General features: G+C 40.3%; 1 protein-coding gene across 2 annotated transcripts in view; it reads left to right on the top strand.

Annotated features, from left to right (window-relative positions):
* The window catches only part of LOC149319232 (ras GTPase-activating protein 3), a 182223-nt gene that overhangs the window by 85900 nt on the left and 71947 nt on the right, over window positions 1-24376 (top strand). For both annotated transcript variants that reach the window (XM_089511335.1, XM_089511334.1), the window contains exons 4-5: window positions 4839-4933; window positions 22085-22161. In XM_089511335.1, coding sequence (XP_089367461.1) covers window positions 4839-4933; window positions 22085-22161 — 172 coding nt within the window. The remainder of the gene's footprint in view (window positions 1-4838; window positions 4934-22084; window positions 22162-24376) is intronic.

Here is a 24376-nt window from a genome sequence, read left to right as displayed (position 1 = left end):
ACTGTGCTGCACATGAGGCGGGTCATCAGGGCACCCCACGGCTCATATGGCATCCCTGTAGCACCGGGAAAAGAAGCTCTTTTTTGGGTTGGGGCGCGGTGTGCGGCTGCTGCATCCCCAACCCAGCCCCAGAATGCCTGAACTGAGCTGACACTAACAATTGACTTTTACAGCCTCTCAACTCCCATCAAAATTATATCATAATTATGGGTGGGGGAGTGTTGACAAAATGTTCCTTGAACTGAGTTCTCCCAGAAACCAAAGGGTAGGTGGCAATTTTCAGTGATTTCTTTTTTCTCCTTTTTTTTCCCACCCCACCTGGTAGATGGGCTGTGGAAGGCTGATGGACTCTTTAAAACAGTGGTAGATGATCTAAGGAGAGAGGGGAATCAGCAAAGGGGAATTATTTCTCTTTATCTGACAGTGTGACTATCCATTGGGTGTCTATCCTGCCATGAACAGATGGAGCCTTCCCTTAGCAAAAGCCTAGTTAGGTTCCAAGCCATAAATGGTACTATCCCATAACACATCTTCTCAGAAGAAAGACCCACCTAGTTTATTGGCTGCATGTACAGAATTACTGCCAAAGTTTTCTTTAATTTTGTAATGAGTGAGGCTCTGTGATTGTGTTTCCAATATGATCGTTTTTGTGGGTTTTTCAGGCTATGAGGCTATGTTCTAGAAGAATTTATTCCTGACATTTTGCCAGCTGCTGTGGCTGGCATCTTTAGAGAATGCTGGCATGGAAGAGATTGGAGTATATATACCCTTGGTTGAGAGGAAGCATTTCACATGTTAATCTATGTATTGTTCTGTTGTTGAATGGCAAGGTCTCAGGGTGTCTATTTAATTCAGGGGTAGGCAACCTGCGGCCCGCGGGCCGGATGCGGCCCGGCGAGGCCTTGGGACCGGCCCCAGCCCGGTCCTGCCACCGATTGCCGCCAGGGCCTTTGGGGGGTGATTGTCTATAGAAGCCTCAGAAACATGCATTTATATTAACATTTTTTAAAATATCAGCAATTTTTTTCACGTGTCCTCCATTTTTTATTTAAAAAGTGCCCTCCATTTGAAAATTTTGTCCTACATTTGTCCCGGTTTATTTATGTATTTAATTTTTTAAAAATTATTTAATTATTTATTTTTTGGCTTCGGCCCCCCAGTTGTCTGAGGGACAGCTACCCGGCCCCCGGCTCAAAAGGGTTGCCTACCCCTGATTTAATTAATGATCCATTGTCTGCTGGGAAACTGCTGAGAATATTTTGAATATTCATTTTTTTTAAAAAAATCTGCTCAGATATCCAAGAGAAACTGGATATAATATTTAGATGTGTTAAGTAGGGGCCTCAATAATAACCCCAGGCAAGACCTAAAGAATAGCTTAATAACTGAGCCCTCAGCAAGCATGTAATAGAGTTCAGCATCTGTGATCTTTAGTTAAAAACAGGAAACATGCTGCATCATCTGATCATTTAGCACTTCTCTGAAGGAATAAAAGAATGCTTATTCTGGGTATCCTTCATGTGATAGATGCACAATTATTTCTGGCCTAATTTACTAAATGGGGGGGGGGAACTATGAAGTTAAAGCTTTCATTTATGTTAGAAACATATACTCACTAAGTAAGCATGAGAATATTTTGAGCACAATTTTCTAGGAGGCTTAGTGTTGGGATCTGGGTTCACTGAAATACTGCTTGCAACAAGCATATTCTAAAATATAAAAACATACTGCATCCCAGTTTGTTCAGCTTCCTCTCTCCAGTTGGTAGTTTCTGGATCGTGCTCTGTTAATGGGCTATATCCAGAGCCTTCTGTGGATATAAGAACACCTCCCCTGGTGCAAAATACCCAGCTGAATTCCTTCATTCTTTCTATCTTGCTGCAATCTTGCATCCCATGATGTTCCAGAAGTGCCATTTGACTTGAAGGGTGGCAGAGTAGAGGCAGAGAACCCAAGGGAAGAAGCCAAGAAACTATATTTGCACGAGTGTAGAATATTGGTGGAGAGCAACTAGTCAATCTTCCCAGATCCCTAAAAACAAGGAGACCCCTGCCCCAGTTCATATGTTACACTATTGGTCCTGCCCCAGCATTGCTGCCCATGTGTGGCTCCTTGCAAGTTGATGCTGGCAGCACTTCCAACATTATTTCTGTATGTGCTTGTGGAGTTCCATGTAATCTTCTCTGAATCTAATATGTACAAGGATCCACATGGAGCTGAAACAGTGCCTAATGTATGGGAGTGGGGGTGGGGAGGACCCTTGTGAAACCCTGTCAACATTTATTTTCAAGGGGGGAAAGATGTTATACTCAGACCATTTTTTTAAAAAAAGCAGGGAAGTCAGAGGGGTGAGATTTAAATGTCCTGCTTCTTCTGAGTGAGATCTAATGTTTCATTTGGTTTCATGGTGAAAATGTTATCTTATGTCAACTATACCAGTTAACTTTCTTATCAAATGAATCCAGTCCCTGCCAACATAATAAGCCATAAACTTATCACTTGGTAAGATTTTTTTGTTGACTTTAGTTCTGTGCTCACATTGGCAACCTGTGAGAAATTGCTAAAGAGTGAAGTGTTGCACATGTCTTCCTCCAGTGAAAGGAAGAGGAAAAGAAAGAGAAAGGCAATATATTCTACTGGGCCAATTAATGCTCCCAATGCGTGAAACACCAGCTTTCAATGTGCATTTGGCATTTCTTAGGCATAGTTAAACATTTGTTTTTTTCAGGCTGAGTCAGTTCTAATCTTTTTTTTTTTACCCTGCCACCACTTTCCTTCCGTACCTAGTAATTTACAATGTGCATGATAATTTAAAAGATTATGCATGGTGTATTTGCATACATAAACTCGCAGGTGGCTAAACTGTAATTAACACTAAATAATCTTGACTTGGGAATTTGTGATGTTTAATTGCAAGATGGTGCCTTTCCTCTATGAGAATTTTTTTAAAAGAAAATATCTATAGCAGTGATCACCAGTATTTTGCAAGCAGCTGGACTCCACAGTACCACCTCCAAATCACCAGGAAAACAAATGTTCTTGTTGACTTGGATTGAGGTGAATCTTTTGGGTCCCACTTTGCTCAGTGCCGCACTACACTCTGTCTGGCCGGCCATGTTGGTGTTTGCCTTTGAATTTATGCCCTGCTTCATCTGACTGGCTGCTTGCTTCCACATTCTCCTTTGCCCTTTCCAAGCCACCTTAGATTTGACAGGCCACAGGCCTACTCACACATTGACCCTAGGCTTCCTTCAGTAAATCAGATCACAGTAGCAGTCTTACCATTGAAGCAAGCAACAAAGCAAGTGCTAGAGAGCCCCAGAGTGGTCAGCTTCTGGTAAAACATGAACAATAAAGAAGGGATGAGAAGGGTAAGAACAGGTGAATTTAGGACCAGCCAGTTCTGGATCAGACCAAGAAACTAGTCCAGCATTCTGTTCAAACAGTGGCCAGTCTGGGACAATCCCACCATGAATGTGACTGCATCCTTTTATTTGTTTGCTCAGCAACCGATATTCAAAGGTCTTTGTTACGAGAGACGTGGAGACATTCTGACTAGTAAGACCACTCTTGAGCTGATTAGGAGCTTCCAATGATCTCTGAGTCTTAAAGTGGAGAAGTCAGATCTGCAGCTACTACTAAAGATGGAGAAAATTGATCAGACCAAAAATATCATAAAGGCACCAGATCCCACCTGACTTTGGAAGCTAAGCAGAGTCAGCCCTGATTAGTACTTGGATGGGAGACTGCTAACGAATACCAGGTGCTGTAGGCTATATTTCAGGGGAAGGAACTGGCAAAATGACCTCTAGTATTCCTTGCCTGAGAAAACCCTATGTAATTCATAGGTTCACCATTAGTTGACAGGCAACTTGAAGGCACATGTACACACACACATACAGTGAGTTTACCTTTAAAGTCTCCCATTTGAAATATGTTTACAACACATTTTTAAATGTGGTAATATGAATGATATATGCTGCCATGTACATAGTCATAGCATAGATGACTGGAAGTCATACATACTAAGACTGGAAATCAGGTTAAATAAATAATAAATAAAATTTTTATTTATATACCGCCCTTCCATCAGATCAGGGCGGTTTACAGCAATTAAAAATACAACCAACAATAAACATTAAAATCATACAGCAATTACATAAAACATAAAAACAAAAGGCCCCAGGTTAGCCAATCCCGTTGCCAGTGTGGCGGAAGGAGGCCTAAAAGACCTTAGTCAGGGAATGCAATTCCAAACAGGAAGGTCTTTAAATCCCGTCTAAATTGGGCCAGGGAGGTAACTGAGCGGAGCTCTATGGGCAGCGAGTTCCAAAGGGCCAGGGCGGCGATGGAGAATGTCCTCCTGGTGGTGGAGACAAACCTCGCCCCGGGAACCCTAAGTAATTGCTGCCCAGATGTTCTGAGGGTGCGGGGCGGAATGTATGGTTAGCATCATAAATACTATAAATGAGTGTAGTTAAATAATTTCCATAAGTTAAAAGAACTTTGCAACCTAAAGGAATGATATACAGCACTGCATATAGAGACATGAGGGAACCTGTCTGTGTCTCAGTTCTTCTGTCTCACCCTGTAGAACAGTGCTACTCAAAGTGATGGTCTGTGGACCAGGGTTGGTCTAAAGCCACTGGTTTGCTGAGTTTCTGAGAAAGAAAGAACCAGTAGTCACTGGATACAAAGAAGGTGTTGGTCCCTGCCCCATTATTTTTAAAAAGGTGCCAATCCCTCTCTAATTTTGTATGGTAATTATTGTTTTGTATATACAAATGGATTGTACATATATAAAAATGCATGATGTTTTTAATTTGATGTGTTTTCAGGAAAAGTAGCAATACTGAAGGAAGATTTGCAGAAGTACCATAACAGAGACACCTGGTTTCAGCTGCAACATGTTGATGCTGATTCAGAAGTACAGGTGAGATGGTCTTTTTGATTACTCCATTGAGGGCTGCATAGTGTTGGTGATCACAGTTAAAAGGCAGTAGCTATATGCTTCTATTCTTTTCCTCTCTGAAAATATTACTGTAACTATAGGTGATTGCACAGAGAATGTTTCAAGAAATCTCTGCATAATACTACTGCTTATATAGACTGGTACCAGTAAGTTAATTTTATAAAGCTATTTGTGTTGCAACCATCATATTTTAATCTGATATTGATTTAATTAAAAACTCCTGTATTTCTTTCCACTTGGAAAGAGGAGATACTACAGATCTCAGATAACATTATGTGTTTGCTTTTATTATATAGCTGCTGTTGCCTGCAAAATGACATTCATTGTTAGGTAGGATAATAATGAATTTATGTGCACACATGGAGAGATTTGCTTGTTTGTATATATTTTACTGACTACAGCCTAAAATCAAAGTTATTGGAGGAATACTGTGTAATAGTGGAATTCCTTTGTTGCAACCCTGGGGTTTGTCTATACTATTAAAAGTAACATCAAGGCTATCTGCAGCAAATTCAGATTAAGCATTTACACATGGGTGTAAAATGGCAAGATTCCTCGAATTATTTTTGGCTACATGACACTGGCCACTCTGCATTATTATTATTTTTTAACTGGCCATCAAGGATGCAGACATACATATTTAGGCTTTTGTTGTCACACTCCCATGCAGGGAGCACAGGTAAAATATATCAGGCAAACAGATACATTTATATGTGGCTATGCATACAAATGCAACAACCTTTTAAAGAAATTGCATCAAAATTGATAAACTATCAAAATAGATTGACACTGGAATTTTTCATTTAACATAAAGATATTTATTTGTACACTCAGGGAACTCTTGTGGTTGCTGGTGACTAATAGTCCCAGGGTGTTAAAGATGCAGAAGTGGCTAGCCACAAAGGCTAGCCACTGTTGATATTTAATAATATCTGTGATGTTTTTCTGTTCCCTCAACAAATTTGTTTATTTTTTTTAAAGTAAAGCCCCTGCTGGATCAACTGTTTCCTTTCCTGAAATTGATTGTTTATAGAAATTTGCTTCACCTTCAATGTGGATTTCAGCAGCAAGTCCCTTGCTTATTAAAGAAAGCCTATCTCCCCTTTGATGTAAAACAAATCATCCCACCCCAAAACATGATGCTGTCCTCCCCAAATCCACACACTGCATAGAGATACAGAGGACACTTCCTTCACCCTTGTTTTAAAAGTAAACAATTCAGCACATTTTAAAAGAAACTGACCAGGAGGTGATGCAGTTTTTAATAGCATATGTATGCTTGACAGTTAAACGTGATAAATTGTTACCTTTAGATGCTTGTGAAATTTTATTTTCCAGATTATTACTGAGAATTGTACTCATGATAAGAGAGAATTTTTGTCCTATGTTGTAAATTTATTTTCTGGGTATTGGCATAGGGATATTCTGGAAACATAGCTTTGGGGCATTTGTTGTCTGAACAGGATGATGCCAGAATGGGGAGGAAACTGGTCTTTTGGTCCATGCAGACAAGCCCTGTTTTTTCATCAAAGACTTACAAATGGAACTGCATCAGTATACTGTAGCTGCTTTTCCCATCCTGGATATTGGCAACCAGACACTGTTGAAGTTAGGATTTTTAGTTTTGAGATTATGAGATACAAAGTTGAAAATGACATTTAAATCAAGGCATCCAGCCCTCTTTGGTCATCTTTCCAATCTTCTTAATTTTAATTTGGGAAGGATAAAGATCTCTTTAATGCTCCTCTCCTCATTTTTATTAGTTTTTTTAAAAGCAGATTCTGAAACCAGATAGGAAATCCCTTCATTGGACTGTAACTGAGTTGCTACTTCCTTGGACATTCCTATCTTTTTGATGGGCCTCCAGGTCAATAACTGACTTACTGTCTTATGTTGAGCTATAAGAATTGAGATAGACACCACTTTTGTGCCTCCATGAGGAGATCAGATTTAGATCCGAAAACCTGCTTTCAAATTAAAACAAACCACAGTTCCCTGGGATATCTGAGCTCAGGAAGCTGTGATTTGTTTGAACTATCATTACAGAAAATAAACCAGGATCAAACTATGGCCTACATCCAATTATTAGTCTCAACTAGAGTAGAACCAATAAAGCAGTGGGAACTTGGGAATTCATACTTATACTAAGTTCCACTGATTCAGTGGGTCTGCTCTAGTTGGGTTTCGTATCCTGGTTTGAATCAGTACTTGAATTTAAACTGCACTAATGATTTCCCATTAAATCAGAACTCAACATGTGTCTTATTTGATGAATCTCTCCTTTCTGGGTGTGGGTATTTCATACATCCCGTCCTTTATGTTACTCAACAGATTTGTTTCTCTTGATCAAACATTTTGTTCTGTTCATCTCCTTCCTATTAAAGGATTAATGTGACACACTTTTGATTTTCTAGACTTCCTTCCTCAAGTTACAGTTGAAGTCAGCTTCAGCTTCTAACTTTTTTGTCAGAAGGAAGGGAACCTTACGTTTCCAGAACCATACGTGTCCCATACCAGAGCCAGGGCATAACAGGGTTAACGCGGAGAAAAACAACTTACCTTTTTTCTTTGGATCTCCCATGAAGACCCAGAGCCTTCTGTTTCAATGCCATGGTGGCTGCCTGCATGGGCGTCTCACTGGGACTGAATTCAGAATGAGGTGCCCAAAACTAGGTGCCTCATTCTGAACTCAGAAGCAAGCAACCTAAGGCAGCAGTGAACATGCAAGGTGACCAGTGGGATGCCCGTGCAGACAGCTGTGATGGCACAGAAACTGAGGCCAAAGCAATGGGAGGAGAATGGGACAGGATTGTCTGAGCTGTCCCTGGAGTCTCTTGGTCAGTGCAGAGAAGATAAAGATAAAAATGATGCACATGTAAGTTCCAGTGCTCCAGACATTTACCAAGTCTGCCCATCTGTTCTTGTCCTCAATTTGTGGAGTAAATACATCACAAATATAAAATTCCAAGCTTAAAGATCAGATAAATACTAAGAAATATTGTTAAATTGTCTAAATTCCAATTGGCAAAGGGGCCCGGCAAGGCTGCATTCTATCACCCTATTTGTTCAACTTGTATGCAGAAAATGCCATATGATGTGCAGGTTTAGACTCTGAAGGAGGAATGAAGATAGGAGGAAGAAACATCAACAATTTAACATATGCAGATGACACCATATTACTAGCAGAAAGCACCACAGATTTGGAGCAATTATTAAAGAAGGTCAAAGAAGAAAATGCAAAGGCAAGCTCAATGCTGAACATTGAAAAAACAAAAATAATGACCATGGAGGACTTAAGTACATTCAACCTAGACAGTGAATCAAAGGAAATCAAAATAATAAAAGAGTTCCCGTACCTTGAATCAATCATCGATCAGAATGGAGACTGCAGTCAAAAAATCAGAAGAACACTAGGAATGGGAAGGGCAGCTATGAAAGAAATAGAAAAGATCCTAAAGAATAAAGAGGTAGAAGTGATTACTAAAATCATGCAGGGGTAGCTGTGTTGGCCATTTAACAAATACAAAAATCTATCAGTGATACCTTTATTGGCCAACTGAAATGTACAATATACTTGTTGCAAGGTTCTTCATCACGCAAGATGTTACAAACCAAACAGGAGGTATGTTGTTTCAGTTCTTACTGATCATTAAAGTTAGAATCATCCAGACTATTGTGTTCCCCATTACTATATACAGATGCAAGAGCTGGATAGTGAAGAAAGCGGATAAGAAGAAAATCAAGTCATTTGAGGTGTGGTGCTGGAAAAGAGTGCTGAGGATTCTGTGGACAGCCAAAAAGACAAAGAGATGGGTCCTTTAACAGATTGATCTTGAAATCTCCCTGGAAGCCAAGATGATCAAACTGAGGCTGTCATACATTGGCCACATCAAGGGAAGGCATGGCTCATTAGAAAACATATTAATGCTTGGAAAGATGGAGGGAAGTAGAAAGAGAGGAAAACCATGTTCTTGATGGATAGACTCAATTAGGGAGAACACGGGTATGAATTTACAGGACCTAAGCAGAGCAGTGGAGGTTAGGGGAGCTTGTAGATTTCTCATTTGCAGTTCGCTATGAATTGGGGTCACCTTGAGGGCAATTAACAACAACAAAGTGCTAAAAGTGCTTCAACCTTTACATTTGTTTCTACTGCTATTGAAATTTAGATTGGCGCTTGTTGTTTAAGTAACTAAGCATCCTGCTATTTACACTTCATTGTGCTATATAAATGAATGACTAATTATTAAATGTCTATGCTCTTGAGGTATATAATGCACAGGGAATGATATTTCTCTTGGCCTTAGCTAAATGAACAGCAGAAGTTTTTAAAGAAACACACATAGAAAGACACAAGCACTGAAGCACTAGAGTTCCTTCATGTGAGAAATGAAAATTTCCCTTCATCATGGGAAGTGAGCTAATATTCATATCGCCCTTGTGGGTTCTTTTGACATGTTGTACTTTTGACATGTTGCTGGAGTTGTTTGTCTAATGGTACCCTTTATGAGACTGCTGGTTATTTGTAATTTGAACTCTTGTGTCTTCTAGCAAGTGTTTGTGAAAATGTCTAGTTAATTAGAGACATGGCGTTTAAATGCTAATTATAAACACAGCACTATTTCATGACTGTTTATTGCTTCCTCTGTTTTTGCTTTGTAAAAGCCAACTTCTTAATACCACATTTGGAGCTCAGTGATAAGTGTTTCGAGGAAATGGATTACATTATCTTTTGTTTTTGTATGTTATGGTTCTTTCTGTGTTTTGTAAACTGTCAAGAGAACTTGGACTGTTGGACAACAGAGAGTGTAGTTTCAATAAATAAAAAGAGGTGTGTACCACATGGGGACTATTCTTAAAGTGAGCCAGCATCTCATCAAAATGGAAAATTGCACTTTCTGTTACTGGTGAAGAGCTGTTAAAGGAAGAACACGGTCAATGAAATACTACAGTGTGTGTGTGTGTGTGTGTGTGTGTAGCCTTGTTTTTTTTTTTTTTTTTTTTGTCTTCCCCTGAAAAATGAAGCTTATTCCCACCATTATGAGAATTTGATATATATACCAAAGCAATCTGTATTTACAAAATCTGTAAACACTTCTAGGAACTTAGAAGTCTGAATTGGCTATACACTGTCAGCATTGGTCTGCAGGTAGTTGAAACAAATGTGGACCAAGTCCCTGGCAAAATCAGGTGAGGGATGGCAGCATTACTAACAAATTCCAGAAATGTTTCCCCAGAAGGTCAAAGTATATGAAGACACAGACAAAATGTTATTGCAATGGCATCTTCTCCACTGAAAAAGCTCCAAGGCAAACATACTTGGAAGAACTGGGAAGGTAGGGGTATTTAATCCTTACTCTGGAGGTGAGATTTCTCCAAAATGCCCTCCTATAAGTTGTGGAAACATATTTCAACATATGAACAGAAAGTTGAATCAGAAAGTGATTTCTTTGGTATGTCAAAAAGAGGGTTGATACAAGTTTTCCATTTATTCCACACTCAATCATCACTTATTCCAGTTCCAGCCCCAGACGTAATCCGCTGCTGCACCCATACCCTGTGCTCCTTCTCTTGCTCTGGGATCTCCCTGGCAAGCAACATAAGATTTTTAAAATCCCCAGATACATATTAGTTCTACATTTGCCTCACTGAACTCATAGTTATAAATAGAATAGCAGTTGGATGTATGACATGGTGGAGACCTGATTGATTTACTGATGATGAGAAATGCAGATTCTAAACAACCTTCTGAGCTCTATATTTTGTTATGGAATTATCTTTTTTCCAAGGAGAATTGCTATCTCCAGTGAACTCCACATAGTCCTTCCCTTCCCACTGTGGAGACCCTGTGAAACCCGCAGTTGTAAATGGGTTTCTACTAACTTTCTGCATATACAGTGGATAGAAGTAGAAGTAGACTTAAAAAAACAGTATTAAAAGCAATGGGAAAGCAGGATGGTATTTTACACAGTTCAGAGGCTAGTCTACTCAGTTTTCTGCATTTGGTGCAGTACTTCTGGCAGAGTGCAGCACATGGAGGTGCTTCACGGAAATCAGCTGAGTTCTGCCTTCCACTGTTGGGCATGCAAGATCATATCCAGGACATTGGTTCCCAGGGATGTCCTTTCTGGCTTCTTCTGGAAGCATCTTCACTCTCTTCTTCCCCAGGGTGCATACTCATCCCAGGAAAAGCAAACATAGAGCCACAAGGGAGGAACACAGCTGTGGATGGTTGTTGAGAGGAGGATTCAACATAGTCTATCTTGGGATCAGTGGTCTGGTGCCATTACTGCATGTCAGATGTGGCCTGGCAGGACAAGAGAATTGGAAGTAGCTCCATGCTCCTTTGGATGTATGTGATGGCCAGTTGTACTCACTTGTTCATAGCAACACTGCAATTCCTGAAGGTAATCAACAGATTTCCAAATAGCAATAGCATTAGCATGTACATTTCTATACCGCTTATCAGTGAACTCAGCACTCTCTAAGCAGTTGTCAATGTGTAAACCAGTTGCCCCCAACAAGGTGGGAACTCATTTTACTGATCTACTAAAGGATCGAAAGTGAGTCAGCCTTGGAGTCCTGAGATCGAACTCACACCTTTGTGGGTGCAGTACCAGCATTTAACCATTGCGCCACCAGGGCTGCTTGAAATCCATGAGGATAGTTCAGCAAACTCTTTTCCTTCTTTTGTTTAACTGATGCTTTTGTGATTTTCTGTTCTAAACTATGTTTTGTAACTTGCATATGTGGACATTAGAATGTGCACATTTATATTACATTGTTTACATTTTACATCTCTGATTTAAGTGAAGTTTACTCTCATAATTTGTGTATGAAGTACTGAGAATGAGTGAAGGCTATATTCATGGGACTCCCCCCCCCCCCCAATCCTTAGTCAGTATTTTAGACAGCATAAAAAGTTTTTTTTTAATGTCACTATTGTTTGATAGTTGTGGTAGTAAAGCTTGCGCGACATAATTTGCATGCATCTGTGAAGATGATGGCCACTATCATGGGACCCCCACCACCACCACCACCACCACTCCCAGATCCTGTTCAAAATGCAGTGGACCCTTGGTATCCACTGGGGTTCCACGACACCCCCCCCCCCAATGGATAACAAAATCCGTGGATGCTCACATCCCATTAAACACAATGGCTTAGTAAAAAGATGTCCCTTATATAAAATGGCAAAATGAATGTTTTTGAAATGTATACATTTTTAAAATATTATCAAACCATGGATACTTGAATCCGTGGATAAAACATCCATAAATACAGACGGCTGACTGTAGTCTGTATTTTAGACAGCATAAAAAGTTGTTTTAAAAGTCACTATTGTTTGCTAGTTGTGGTAGTAAAGCTTGCTTGACATAATTTGCATGAAGCCCACAGAGAGCTTATTTGAACATAGTTAATCATTTGTGAGATAAGGGTGTTGAATTGTAACCACACACCATGTGAAAGTGAAAAAAAGCTATTTCCAGCTAATCTGCTCCTCCACCCAGGAAACAAAAAGGGTGTGACCAACTAATCTAACAAACAATAGTTTTCACATCTTCTGAATTGTTTAAGTTTTTGCAAGATACATTAGTGATTCCTGCATAACTGTTCAGAGGTAAAACAGTTTATGTTAAATCTGCAGTGAGGTTAAGAAAGTCTGAAATGCTGAAACCTAACACTGAGCCTAATTACAACACTCTGCTAAAACCTTTTAACTTTGTTTGTTCGGTTGGGGACACTGCTGTAGACATTTGATGCAACAGACGAATGTATTCTTTTTTATCCTTTGTGGAAACTCTTTAACCAGAGCAACTGTGGAGAAATTTATATTAGCTGCCAGTTGTGTTAGGAAGCTGTTTGATAGTTCTCATCAGGAATCCAGCCCACAGCTTCAGGTCATGAACTGGTGACCTGAGTGCTGGCAGGTGGCCATTTAGTTTGTGTGCCCCACTTGGCTTTAGCCAAAGAGAGATGGCAACACCAGCTCAGGAAATGCCATGCACCAGTAATCCCAGAGCAGTCAGTTGAGACTTCATGAGCTCTATAAATTATCCTTGCTGTTCTGGGGAACAAAGAAACATATTCTTGCTGCTCTCAGGCTTGCCCTTGACCTGCCTCATGCTCAGCAGTTTGTCCTCCACCACCACCACCCAGGAAGCAAACCTGACCGGTTTTCTTTTCAAACTGTAATAGTTCTCTCTCGTCAATAACAATACTATCATCTACATCCTGAAGTTCTACAGTCCTGTTTTGTAAAGTGAAGGCTATGTTTTACGTCAGGTAATTAGCTGGCTAGCAATATGGGCAGCACTCACTGATTGCCTTCTGCTCCCCAGTGTGGTTTTATTAGAGTTGCCCTACCCCATCGCACCCACCTGCTGCCATTGATTCACATGCAGGAGCCAAGAGGTAAATAAATGGTACTGATTACTAATTAAATAATATAGAAGGTACTGCCAATGCTTACTAATTCAGACTGTGGGGGAGAGGATTAAAGGCCTTTGTTGGTGTCTTGGCTCACATGGTGGGAAAGCATGTTGTTGTTGTTGTTGTGTGCCTTTAAGTAACTTATGACTTATGGTGACCCTAAGGCAACCCTGTTTTGGGGGCTGAGAATGTGTGACTCGCCCGAGGTCACCCAGTGGGTTTCCATGGCTGAGTGGAAAATTGAACCCTTGACTCCAAGGCTGTAGTCCAGTGCTCAAACCGCTACACCATGCTGGTTCTAGAGGCACATAACCAAGAACAAGGAGTTACACTGAGCCCCAAATGAGAACCATTTAGGGGATCTGGTTTGCTGGCTCACTGGGGGTTGCTCAGTGGAGAGTATTCTGTCAAATTTGCTTGCCTGCCTAGCCTTGTTTTGCATCTCCTTCTAACCCTGTGTTGCGTTCCATTCCTACACCAGTATTTTAACATGGATGTTTTAGGTAATTCTCTCCCCAGCCAATAATCTTTTTTTTCCAAGTCCAAGGTCTACTTAGCTCCAGTATATGGGACAGCTGTACAACTCAATTACATATATGCATTTATATATATTTGCATTAGATTTTAAAAATCTTTAATTCATCAATGTAGTTCAAATGAGAAAAACAAAAATAATGCAAGTTTCATTGGCTGATGAACGGAAAAAAGAATAATAGTCGATGGGAGCAATTGCAGGCATTACAATGAGAAGTATTGACACAGTATAGCAGTATAAGGTACAGTATAGATTTATACAATAAACATTCAAAGTCCCAAACGTAAAACTATTGGTCTAAATGCAAATGCTAGGCCTAACTGAGAGGAAGTGTGGCATAGTGGTTTGAGTGTTGGACTATGACTCTGGAGGCCAGGGTTCAAATCCCTTCTTGGCCATGGAAACTCACTGGGTGACCTGGGACAAGCCACACTCTCTCAATCTCAGGGGAGGGCAATGACAAACCTCTTCTGAACAAATCTTGCCAAGAAAATCCTATGATATGGTTGCCTTAGGGTCGCCATAAACCAGAAACAATTTGAAGGCACACAATAACAGCAACAGACCTGTGGAATGAATAGGGTTTGCATAAATCTTGGTTTACCTTCAACAGCTCATTTAGCAGTTCTCTATTTGTGAATAGCCAAGAGGATTTAGAACATTGTTACAATGAGTTTGTTGTAACATTCCATAAGAATCTACGCAGTAGTGGAGCAATACTTATGTATTCATTAACAATCAGTGGCTTCCATTTCGTGGAGTGAAAGCTACAAATCCCAGGATTCCACAACACTGAGCCATGGCAGATATAGGGGTGTTAATCGGCATTCTGCATTGTGGCAGCAGCCACAGTAGTAGTAAGCTGAACCTTTCTACCCATTTGCTTCTAGACAAATGGATGTGTGAACCATAATCTGAAAGAAAAAAACCAACGACCTCAATATATTCTATAATTTCAGTGGCTAAGGAAACATTATTCAACAAAGCAAACAATAAAAAGGAGATATTGCTTACTATCCTAGGATCTCCTGTATTTCACAGATGAAAATAACTAACCCATTTTCATGCTTTCTAAGTAAGCCCTCCTGCTCTCTCCACAATTACACATCATGAAAGTCTCTTCACCTCCTGATTGGGGGCTCTGTTCATTTATTCTCCATTAGCCATGTCCTTCACTTGTCAAAAGAACCATCAAGAGGGCACCTGTTCTTTTGCTTAATGATACATGGGGAAAACATCACTATCCTGCAATATGCTATCATCAGTTTAATATAGTTTCAATGCTTCAATAATCTGTGAAATGGTAGGGCATAGCATCCATGTTGCTAAGGCATTGATCTTTATGATCATTTTAATATACATACACACACACACACACAACTGCCTTTCAGAGTAAAACCTCAGCGAAGCAGAGCCAAAATGTGCTTGCTCCCTTTCTTAGTGATTTTGGGCCTGTGCAGACCGACTTTAAAGGCCAGCTTGAGGGCGGAGTCAGGGCATAGCATCCAGATGATGCACACCCTGACTCCGCCCCCAGGGCAGTGTGGCACCACACACCACTCCACATGGTGCATGGCATCACAGCACTCCTTTGGCTCTGTGTCTGTACAATGCAGTGCCAAAGGAGTGCTGTAAAGCCGCAGCGCTGCGCTTATTGCACCCTTTGCAGGGTGCAAAAAGGACCCACTTTTTGAGGCTCCTTTTTTCACCCCGCAAAGGCCAGATTGCACAGTCCCTTATTCATGCCAAACATGGTGCAGTTGAAGGGGAAACAATAAGCTGGGGTTCAGTGCTTGGCATAATCTGATGAGCTCAACAGTAACTCCTGTGTGAAGCCCTGTGGAGCAATTGGCAGCAAGGTAAATGCTTTTGTGATCCAAATTAGTTCTGTGGGCTTTAGGTATTTGCTCAGATTTGGTTTCAGGACCCACCATGGACATTGAAATCCATGGATGCTCAAATCCTATTACATACGTAGTAAAGGAGAGATCAGGCGGACCCAGCAACATCAGGGACTGCCTGAAGGAAGAGGCCCCTCCCTCCTCAACTGTCATCTTGGCCTCAGAGGGAGAGATCAGGCAGACCCAGCAACATCAGGGACTGCCTGAAGGAAGAGGCCCCTCCCTCCTCAACTGTCATCTTGGCCCCAGAGGGAGAGATCAGGCAGACCCAGCAACATCAGGGACTGCCTGAAGGAAGAGGCCCCTCCCTCCTCAACTGTCATCTTGGCCTCAGAGGGAGAGATCAGGCAGACTCAGCAACATCAGGGACTGCCTGAAGGAAGAGGCCCCTCCCTCCTCAACTGTCATCTTGGCCTCAGAGGGAGCGATCAGGCAGACCCAGCAACATCAGGGACTGCCTGAAGAACGAGACTTCTCCCTCCTTTGTCACCTTGTATTTTGTATTGCATTATGATTTTTACTGTACACCGCTATGATCATTGCGGAATAGCGGTCTATAAATAAAACATATTATTATTATTATTATTGTTGTTGTTGTTGTTGTTGTTAAAGTGGAGCCCCTTATATAAAGTGATGAATAGCAAGATTTGTTTTCTGGAATTTTAGTTTTTTGTGAAAACAAAACAAAAGTGCTATACTGTAGCAATATAAATTGCCTGTACAGAGGGAACCACGATCTTTATAAGATATAAATTGAACTCCTATTGATATCTTCAGGTTAGGGGTGAAAATCATGCAGCATTTAAAATGGTGTTGGATTCCTAAATCCCTGCACCCCTAGCCAAAATATTCACTAGAGGAGAATCATGACTTCTACTACACAACAACATCTATGGGGCCACAATAATTCAGTGGTAGGCATTATGCATTATGGGGCACAGCTTGGTGGACTAAGCTGCTTTCAGGTTACAAATTGTGTAGATTTATGATATAGCGGGTGAGTTAGAGAAAGAGTCTCAAAATATCTGTCTAGTGCTATTATATCTGTAGGAGCTCAAGAGATGTTCATCCACAGATTTTATAATACAAGAGTTCTGTTTTGGAGAGCACATTTGAACAGCTTGATTCACAAACAAAGTTGTGGTATTTTCATATTTAATCCACTTGCTATTGCAGCAGCTGCTTGTCACCTTTTTTTTTTCTGTCTGAGACATGCATGAAGTTACAGATACTATACCAATCTTTGCTGGTGCCAAGAGACTTTTGATTGAAATTGTGCTCCACACTGAACAGATCCTTAAGCAACACTTAACTGCTGAACAGAAGAGATGAGGAATTTGAGTGCGCCATTGTAAAATCTCATTTTCACATATAGTGCCTATATTTAAACTGAGCTGAGCAACAAGGAAGAATAGCATTGGTGGAAAAGCAGCATCAAAACATAATAGCCATAAAAACCTCTTTTTCAAAAAGGAGAAGGAAATCTCTAAATGTAAAGCTTAGAAAGTAGAAATTTATTGTAATCAAAAATACATCCAGAGCATGTTGATGGGTTGTCTTCTACAGAAGAAAAAAAATCTCACAGCAGCTTGTTCCAGGGACAATGACAACATGCTCTAAGTTGGGTTGGCAAATCTTTCAGCCTGCATATATCATTCCCTAATTTATATTTTGCCAAGATCCAACAAGAGGCAAAAGTGGGGAAGAGCAAAACCATACACACACCCAGTTCACACACATCCATACATTCAAACACTCCATTTCCCTCATATAACCCTATTTCATTTCACTCTGTCACCCAATTACCGCATTCTTTTTGTCAACCCATTCTTTCTAAGAACCAATGTTCTCTCCAGTCAGCTAGTTCATGTGACGTTTTCATGCCACTGCTTTTAACTTCAGTACTTTTTTCTCCCTAGTCATGCATGTTTTCTCAGACTTCACAGAACTTGTTCTTGCAGGAATCTCACACAGCCAGGTTTATGACTCACCACCAGTCTGGCCTCAGTCCTTTGATGTACAGCAAAGCAGTCCCTTGAGCACTGTAGAGGAAAGTGGTGTCTCTGTACCTTCAAGACACATACCCAGCAGCCATCACAGCTTTTGTGGATTGCACTTGGTACAGAACTCAAAATAGGCCTGCATCAGCCTTGATTATCCATAATCTTTGGTTCTTCCTGAAATTAAACCCATTATATAGAACCAGAGCTTGGCAAAATGACTTTTTGGGACTACTTTGGACTCCTCCAATCCCTCATCCAGCATCACCATGCTGGTTGGGGAATTCTGCATGTTGTTGTCCAAAAACTGATGTAGTCTCACTGTGCAGGACAAATTTGGCAGGAGGCTGAATCTAGTTCATGATCTGCATAAATGAACAAATACTTGTATTCATAGCAAAAGCCCTTCAGTATTTCTGAGTGCATGTCAAGTGCTTAGTCTCAAGCATGCTTCGCCTTCCCCTAACTTGCACCACAAAACGGTTAGAAATATTCAGACATGCCACTTGAAGGCCTTGGGACAACAGCTCCCATTGAAAGCACCAAAGGCTGCCTTGTAGGGACCAGCAATGGGTAGGTCTGAGGAAGAAAGACCTTGGACTCAATTGGGGTATGCAGCAGGCTGAAGATTTCCCTGCCCTTCCTACCATAATATCATAAGAGTCAGCAGCACAGTATTGCCCTAACCTCACAGTTTGGGCTAGTTATATCACAGAATGTAGTCACGAGGAAGAGCTCTGAGCCTGGGTGCATAACTACAAGAGAGACTAACTATAATTTGTTTCCTGTCTCGTTCCCAGTTTTTCCTCCCTCCATACAATGCAGTCTGTCAGTAATTTGGAAAAAGGATGAGTCTAGTGGAAGGCTATTAATGTGAGTTTCTGATTCTTGCTGGGGCAGCTAATGACATTCATTTCCAAGGGCACCTATCTTTCTCTTCAGGATTTTTTTTTAAACGTCATGCTTAAAATATGTTTAAATGTTATATTGTTATGAGCTTCTGGCACAGACACAGACTTGTTCTCCTGCAAACAGAGGAGTTACTTCTGTTCACAGAGGGGTCTTTGTTTTGCTAAAGTCACCAGTTAGAAGTGGAGAGAGGAGGCATTTTAGCAGATTCTCCCCCCTCCCCTGTTTTGCAACACCTCATGTTACCTCCCGCATGGCTCTCCTTCCGGTGCAGATGTTCCAAGAGGGACACAGTAGACTGAACAGAGAAGGAGATATTGGCAAAAATTACATTTACATTCCCTTCCACCGGTGAGAACATCCAGTGAGCAGAATTCAATCTACTGCCTTTGATTTTGATTTCATACATTTATTTCCATGTATTAAAAAAAATCTTGCTTAGTTTTCTTGCACTTTTTCAAACAAATAAACCCATTCTTCCTTGGATAAGATTATTTTTAGTTCTTGTTACTTTCGTCCCCCATTTTTTGTCTTTAAGCATATATAGTTCCATATTGTGCAGTACTAGCTGCTGACTATTTAACTCTGGGTATGATAGAAATCGTGCCTATGAGATGAAACAGTAATTAGCCAACCTGAGTCCCAGTTTTGGAGAAAGGGCAGGATAACCACAACAACTATTATTATTATTATTATTATTATTATTATTATATTGAATTACCCTGGCTGCATCTACACTGCCTAAATAAAATGGTTTGACACCATGATTATTTCTGCATTGTGGATGAAGCCCCTGATTTAAATGCATTTGCAGAGCAGATTGTTGTTCTTTGGGGGTGAATGCTTTGACATATTCCCCCCCTCCAGTACTGTACTCTGGAGGCAGCTCTTAACTAGAGCCCCCATGGGAAAATGATTGAATGGTCCCCTTGTGTTAATCCTGAGGGCATAACTGACATTAGTAGGAGCGTGCAATTACCTAGGAGCATCATTTAGTGCACAACTCACCCAAGATTATTTCTGAGGTAAATGTCCTTTCAAATAAGCCCACACCTGAGTTCTGCAGTTAAGTATTTCAGGAAGAGTTATATGATATCATGGGCTTGCAGCTGTTCACCAGACTTACAGTGACCCCTTGCATTTCTTAGGGTTTTCTTAAGAAAGGAATACTCAGATGTGTTTTTGCCAGTTCCTTTTTCTGAAATATAGCCTACAGCACCTGGTATTCATTGTCAGTCTCCCATCCAAGTACTAACCAGGGCTGACCTGGTGCCTTTAGATGTGATCTGGTACCTTTAGTTTAGGGCTTTTATGCCACCTACTGCTTATATAGTAGACCTATTTTAGAAGGTGTGATGGGGAATATTGTAGAATCTCTCTGTTTTCTCTTTCACTGTCATTCGCCACCCTCCTGGTGTTGTTTGGACTGTATTCTCAATCAATGGCTATACCGGCTAAGGCTAATGCGAGTTGTAGTCCAGTGACACCTGAGGGACCACGCATTACCCAGCTCTTCTCTAAAGTGTGGTGCTTAAAGTATCAGCTGTGTAAAAAGAATCAAGCTGTAAGCCAGAGGCACCCTACTTCACCTTCTGCCTTAGCCATGTACTCTCACTTGGTGGTCTCGGGAAAGTTAGTTTCACAGCTCTTCTGCACAATATAGGCACTGTTGGCTCTCCATATCCATGGACTCTGCATCCCTTCACACATAGATTCACACAGCTTGAAAACAGTAAAAAGAAATAAATATCAGAAAAGCAAATCTTGATTTTGCCATATTATATAAAGGACACAATTTTACTACACCATTTTATATAATGGGACTTGAGCATCCATGGATTTGGTATCCGCAAGGGATAGGGCTGGAACCAAACCCCAGCAGGTACCAAGGACCTACTCTGTGATAATTAATGGTGCTTAAGGAATTCAGTCTTCAGTAATTCCAGTAAAAACTGAACTGATTGTGTCTTCCTCAGATACTTAATTCTCGCATATGAAAATGAATATTTTTGTCCCCATTGCTAGAGGAAATGAATGTTCTTCTGCAGTATTCTTCCTGTATTCAAACTATTTTCTGCATAGAAAAGATTTTTTTGTGGAAACCTCCCATGTACAGTAATTTCCTCCAAAGTATAATTCCTGCATGACACTTCAGGGAGTTCAGGACCATGAGAAAATTGTTCAGAATTTTTACCAGTGTATTATTCTTCCCAAAGGGGTTTCCCAATTCTGGGAAGACTAGTTTTTCAACCAGGGAATGCATCATTCCTTCCATTTCTCTTCCAGACTATTGTGTGGGTTGGAACTTAGTCATGCACCTGCTTTTATATGTCTCAAATATACTTTTATTTATTTTTATTTATTTACAATATTTATACTCTGCCCTTCAGCCCCAAAGGTGCTCAGAGCAGCTTACAATTATTATTATTATTATTATTATTATTATTATTATTTAGATGTTTCCCTGCCCCCAGGCTTATAATCTAAAAAGACACGACACAAAAGGAGAAGGGAATGGTGGTGGGGAAGGGATCTTCTTAGTTCAAAAATGTATATATGAAAAATGTACGTATATAAAATGTATGTATTGTGATAACATGGTTAGAGACGTGTATGTTGAGGAAAGGAATGCATTACATGCAGATTTAATGCAAATTTTAAAAATAATAAGAGAGAGAAATTATGAGGCTTTCACATTCTAAAAAGACACAATATAGAGATTAGACTAGTTTTTCTATCTGTAATCATAAGAACATACATCTCAAGGTGATCTGCCACACATTGGAAAATAATTCTCATGTACAGTTTATAAATGTAGCTTTGAAGCTAACTACTGCCCCCATTAAACTACTGAAATTAAGAATGCTTGGGATAAACAGTAGTAAGCTTCAAAGATTTTGGCCTTGAAGTCCCATGATTCTTGGCATTCAGATACAAAAGTTATGTGGTCTTGCAAGGTTAATGTCCCCAGACTTTTATTTAGAATCATAGATGCTGTGCATCTATTCAGGTCCTTATTTTGAAATAGTGGACATTTAATTTAAAAGGTTGAAATAAAATAATTTTAACTTGTTTGGCTTTACCCTGAATATCTACTGCAGTTACTATTGTTATTACAGTCAAATGACAGAAATATTGTTTAGGTTATCAGATGGGCTGCTTCTTCATTGCTTAGTGGCTGAACAATTCTTATATGATTTGTATGGGGAGACCATTGGTTAAACAATGTCTTAAATTGTCTGCATCTTAGATTTTTTAAAATTGTGACAACCCATTTAAGATTTACTTCAATTATATGTACATTTATATTGTGATTTACCATTCTGTATTTCAGGGTAAGGTCCATTTAGAGTTGAGGCTGAGTGAAGTCATAACAGACACTGGTGTAATTTGCCATAAGCTTGCTACAAGGTAAGGCACTGCATGGATGTATATCTGCAACTTGACAATGTTTGCTTACACTGTTCTTACAGTGGTTGTGTGTGTGTGTGTGTGTGTGTGTCAATGTAAAACCTCTCCCTCTTGTCTTCAGGCCCCTTCCTTTCTTCAATGCCCTTTTCAACTTTTGAGAGAGAGAGAGAAATTGAATTTCAACCTTGGAGGAACTCATCCTAGTACAAGCCAGCTTATTTCATGTGTTGCACACTTTTTCAAGCAGTGCACAAATGATGGCTCTTGGATCAGCGATGAGGATCCCCCTTGGCAAGACATGCTAGTCCAATGGACACATCAAGAGGAAACCAAAATGCATTTTGCCACTGCTTGGAAGGATAGCTCTTACAAGTGCTGGCTGAGTCCTTTGACTTGGTGACCAAGAAGAAGCCTCATGTTATTTTCAGTCACTGACTGGGACAGAGATAACAGTGAGATTTTCCCCAATTACCATTCCCCTACCTGCAGGGATGCAGCTAAGTGGTGGAGGGGGTGGAGATGGAGGGCATGTACCATCCAAGAAATAATTATTTCCTGCTCCCATGAAATATTCCTTAACTCCCTAAATTTCTAGGACTGCAGAAACTTAAAACTTCAATCAAGGATTTAGAAATAGAGTTTAGGCATCCAAAGAAAAGGACAGACAATAGTACCAAGGGAATGGAAACAATGCATGTGTGGGGATTAGAGGAAATGCTTCTGTTGACTTTCTGTAGGCCAGATTGGAAGCCTCTACAGTCTTGATTTGGCCCATGGGCAAGAGGCTTCCATTCTTGGAATATAGTTCTTAAAGAGTTTCAGTCGAGATACAAAGAATTATGGAACTGATTTCATGACTCTTAACAGTTTTTCTTTGTACAACAGTACATTCTTACGCATGGAGAACTATTTTTTTGAAACCATGTGTGTGGGGTCAAAAAGTGTTCATACAAAGTGAAGTTGAAGGTTTTCACGGCCGGCATCAGTAGTTTTTTGTGAGTTTTTCGGGCTATGAGGGCATCTGTGTTCCAGAAGAATTTATTCCTGACACTTTGCCAGCAGCTGTGGCTGGCGTCTTTAGAGAATGCTGGCATGGAAGAGAGTGGGGTATATATACTGTTGTTTGAGAGGAAGCGATTTGCATGTTAATCTGTATATCAGTCTGTTGTTGAATGGCAAGGGCTCAGGGTGTCTCATTTCTGTCTATCCATTTATCCTGATTCATACTATTACGGTGAACATGCAGTAGTCATACCATAGTCCTGTACACTAAAATAGGTGGTTAGAGGTTGGATAGGGGATTCTGGGTCTCAAACTTTTGGTCAAGAGCTTGCTTGCTTGCTTGCTTATTTATTTAGAGGATTTGTATCCTGCCTTTCTCCCAAACTGGGATTACTCAGGGCAGACCTGTCCATTCCCCAGCAGAACCCCCACATACATGAAATCCTGAAAAGCTAAACTATAGCATTTACACAGAATTCTGAAAATTATGCTTTTATTTATCTAAATGGCAGATAGAAGCAACATAGGCTGTATCTGCACTGCAGAAATAATCCAGTTTGATACCACTTTAACTGCCGTGGCTCAATGCTATAGAATTCTGGGAATTGTGGTTTTGTGAGATAATTAGCCTTCTCTGTGAGAGAGAAGTGCCACAACAAATTACAAATGCCAGGATCCCATACCATTGAGCCATGGCAATTAAAGCAGACTCAAACTGGATTGTTTCTGCCGTGAGGATGCAGCCCAAGTTCCTTCTCAAGTGTAAAGCCTTCTTTTTGTTGTTGTTTCTAATAGTAATTTACTACATGAGTTGAAGATTCTGTTCAGACTCATATTTGTGGCAGTCTTGCCTCTGAAAGCAATGGGGGCCTTTCACTGGGATCTTTGTGTGTCAGACCCCATTGACAGGGACAGGAAGTGTGCATGAATACAGCTGTTCCACTGAGCAGCTGCCATTTACTTCAGTGAGGCTTGTGTCAATGTGTGTCTATATCCTTTATGCCGAATGTTTATTTTAAGCAGGAATATGAAGTATTATCTGAACAGGGGAGGATGCCTGAGGTGGGCCTCCTAGATATACTGAATTCTTTACCAGTGAGCTCTTTAAAATGACAGAAAATTTCAAGCAACTCATTTTTTTAGTTCAAAAAGGTTATAAAATGTCAGGAGTAAAATCTGCAGATGAGAATCCCGTGCAGCTTCCTTTTCCTGC

Source organism: Sceloporus occidentalis, unplaced genomic scaffold (genome assembly GCF_023333645.1).
Source record: "Sceloporus occidentalis isolate IW3139 unplaced genomic scaffold, rSceOcc1.0.p SCAF_2, whole genome shotgun sequence".
Classification (NCBI taxonomy): domain Eukaryota; kingdom Metazoa; phylum Chordata; class Lepidosauria; order Squamata; family Phrynosomatidae; genus Sceloporus; species Sceloporus occidentalis.
The sequence above is the reverse complement of the archived record's forward strand: the minus strand, read 5'-3'. Positions and strand labels throughout refer to the sequence as shown.